Source organism: Leucoraja erinacea, chromosome 6 (assembly GCF_028641065.1).
Source record: "Leucoraja erinacea ecotype New England chromosome 6, Leri_hhj_1, whole genome shotgun sequence".
Lineage (NCBI taxonomy): Eukaryota > Metazoa > Chordata > Chondrichthyes > Rajiformes > Rajidae > Leucoraja > Leucoraja erinaceus.
The window spans coordinates 43794061-43797167 of NC_073382.1; the positions used below are offsets into that span (position 1 = coordinate 43794061).

Sequence of the window (3107 nt, forward strand, 5' to 3'; positions counted from 1 at the left end):
GTGAGTCACCCAAGGTAAATACAAGCTAATAATAGCAGATTGAAGAGAAAAAACATTACATTGAAATATTTGATTGAAGATTGTCAAATGCAACATATTTACAGTGAAATAGTAAATGTTCAAAACATATTCTTCTTTGACAAGGTTATGGTGAAGGGTCAGGCAAATATAGTGTTTGTTGCTGGTGTGGGCTTATCTAATTAAGGTTTATTCAACCTAAAATAAAGTCATTTATTTCTACCCTTTTGTGAAGCATTTTGAGATCCAATAAACCATTGCATTGCAAACAGACCACTCACTATTCATACCAAATACAGAACTGTTTATTTTGGGGTACAAAATGTCTCTGCCTGCTCTTAATACAACATATGTTTAGATTGTTTTTTAAGCACTTAACTTTGGAATAATTTGACTATGAATATCTAATTCTCCACTGGTTTATAGCATTTATATTTACATTAAATAATCAGTAAAAAAAAAATCTCAGTTACTGAAACAAATAATTTTGAAATATAAACATTTCCAAATTGGGCAGAGAACATAATACTCCAGGATTTTTCTTTCAATGTGCTTGTTCCCTTTTCCTCCATTATCCAAAAAACTAATTCCAAAAGCAAAGCAATTATTTTGAACTGAAAATATTGATACTAATGCAAACACGACAAAAAAAAATCAATCTTCATTAAAATCCCATTTATTGTGGATTCAGGTAATTATTTTCACCACCCTTATCAGGTTGTATATGGGTATATTGGGACAAAAACATTTGTGCAATTCAGAGTAAATCTAAGGTATACTACATGTTTTGGTTTGGTTTTAAAAGCATACAAAATCCATCCTGTTATATTCACTTTCAAAGTCAAAGAACATCTTCGATAACAAGATGTTTATTAGAACATCATAGCTTCCAAACCATCTTCCATAAATTGTTTATAAATAGCCATAAATTTGGCTACGAAAGCTTCCAGGTGATAGATGGCCTTGTTGCCAAGCTGCAGACGATGTTCGTAATAGGCAGCCATCTGTGCAACCTCCCCTTTTAGTAAACCATCACAGTTGTTTAACAACTCAAACAAGAGACCCTAAAACAGAAAAAAAAAATTCAAAATGTTACAGCTTGGTTACACTTGCAAGGAACGGTTCAAATTTCTGAATTATTCCAAATCAGATCACAGCCAGACTGTGAAGAGCAATCACATTTCCAACTGGGTTAAATATGCAACTTAACAAATGACTAAAATGTGATGTGAATCAGATTTTTTTCTGTCTGGGATAGATTCTATCTGGAGATTGAAATCTGATATAAATTGGCTTTATTATACAATCTTTACAACCACTTCATTCCTCTCTCACCATTTGCAAAATTGAATTTTGCAACATACTATACAATAGTTCCAACCCGCAAGAGTACTTCTATAAATACTGGGTCTCAATCACGCCATCTGCTTTTGTTAGAAATCTTTGAATTTTTTGCCTTCTATCAACATTGCAACTAGATGTGTTTTTGCAACTAAAATGCTACTCCATCTGGAGTTTCACAGGTCTCAGTATGCAGCCCTTTGCTATCTATTTATGGGCCAGCATAGTGGCGCAGCTGGTAGAGCTGTAGCCTCAGGGCACCAGAAACTCTAGTTCGATCCTGACCTTGGGCGCAGACTGTATGGAGATTGCCCGCTCTCCCTGTAATGGGGTGAGTTTCCTCCGGGAGTTCCAGTTTCTCACCACATCCAAAGACACGGTTTGTTGGGTAATTGGCCTTTGCAACTTGACGTTTGTGTGCAGATTAGTAGCAGAATTTGGTGGAAATTGTTAACAATAGAGAGAATAAAGTTGGATTATATTAGTGTGAATGGGTGGTTGATGGTCAGCACAGACCCAGTGGGCCAATGCTGTATCTCTCCATCTCTACAATATATCAATGTTTTACACCCAAACTAGGGGGCATGAACATATTTGTAGATCATAGAAATATTTTCTAGGGCTAACAGAGGTGGATAGCTTCAGATACAGATGGTCTTGTCAGTTAAGCAGAGAAATTGGAAATGTAATTGACTTCACATAAGTATAATAGGATAGTGGAATAAGCTAGAGATGTTCTATTTGGGGAAATTGAAAGGAAATTTGATTGAGGTACATAAAAATGGAAGAACTCAGTAGGTCAAGCAACATCTGTATAAATCATCAAAGGTGATTGCATAATTCACACGTTGCAGTGTTTCGATCAAATGATGGGGATAAATGATGTTCTGTAACAAACCTTCATTATTATCTCCGGGGGTATGCAGTGGGTCAGTAGCTCATATAACCGTCCACGGACTTCCAACAGCCTAGGTAAAATAGAGACATTTCAAAGAATTTTACAAAATTAAATGAAACATCAATGTCCCAAGAGAATTTATCAGCATTGGCCAAAAAAATGTGTTTATGACTAGTTATGGATCTTATTACTAACTTGATGCTTCATTATTAACTTGTTCATAACCAGCAGATTACTATGACGTTGATATGACATGGAGATGATACTGCATAATGTTCATGAGTTTGTGCATCAAGTCCTGTTCACCCAAGGGCAATTACTTGGATTCTGCATTCTCTGTGCCAATCAATGCCACAAGTGTAAAATTCCAAACCTGGTATCTGTAACGGCATTCCCCGCTTTGAAACACGCTTCAAACTTTACACCCAGAATCTTGTATTGCTCACTAGCTTCTGTCTCAAATGTGGGATGAAGCAAGTCACGGACATGTTAGATGCAAAAACAGTAGCCTCCTGGATTACCTTTGTGGGGTTTGTTGGCTGACAATGGCATTCGCGGTTTCTCTGAGGTAAATTTCCCAATCTGTCTCAGGAATATCTTGATCCGCTGAAAATGGATATCTAAAGAACACACAAATGTTTACACCCTTTTCACATTTCCTGCTTAAGGTATGGTGAGAGCAATAGACAGTAGTTTTCAAAATACTGCAAAGATTGAGAAAATATGAAAATAGTCAAATTCTTTACACAGGATTGAGGGTATGGAATTTAGTTACAGATTCAATAACCAAGACCCAGGGTCATTGAGAAAATAGGTCATCAAGCCTCACTGTGGCATCTAAACGTAACCA

At 36.2% G+C, this 3107-nt stretch overlaps 1 protein-coding gene across 1 annotated transcript in view; it reads right to left on the reverse strand.

The window, feature by feature from the left end:
- Nucleotides 1-676: 676 nt before the first annotated feature.
- The window catches only part of rfc3 (replication factor C (activator 1) 3), a 22179-nt gene continuing 19748 nt past the window's right edge, over nt 677-3107 (reverse strand). Inside the window, exons 7-9 of the mRNA XM_055636843.1 lie at nt 2779-2877; nt 2258-2327; nt 677-1082 (exon numbers count right to left, since the gene is read on the reverse strand). Coding sequence (XP_055492818.1) covers nt 891-1082; nt 2258-2327; nt 2779-2877 — 361 coding nt within the window. The 3' untranslated portion in view covers nt 677-890. The remainder of the gene's footprint in view (nt 1083-2257; nt 2328-2778; nt 2878-3107) is intronic.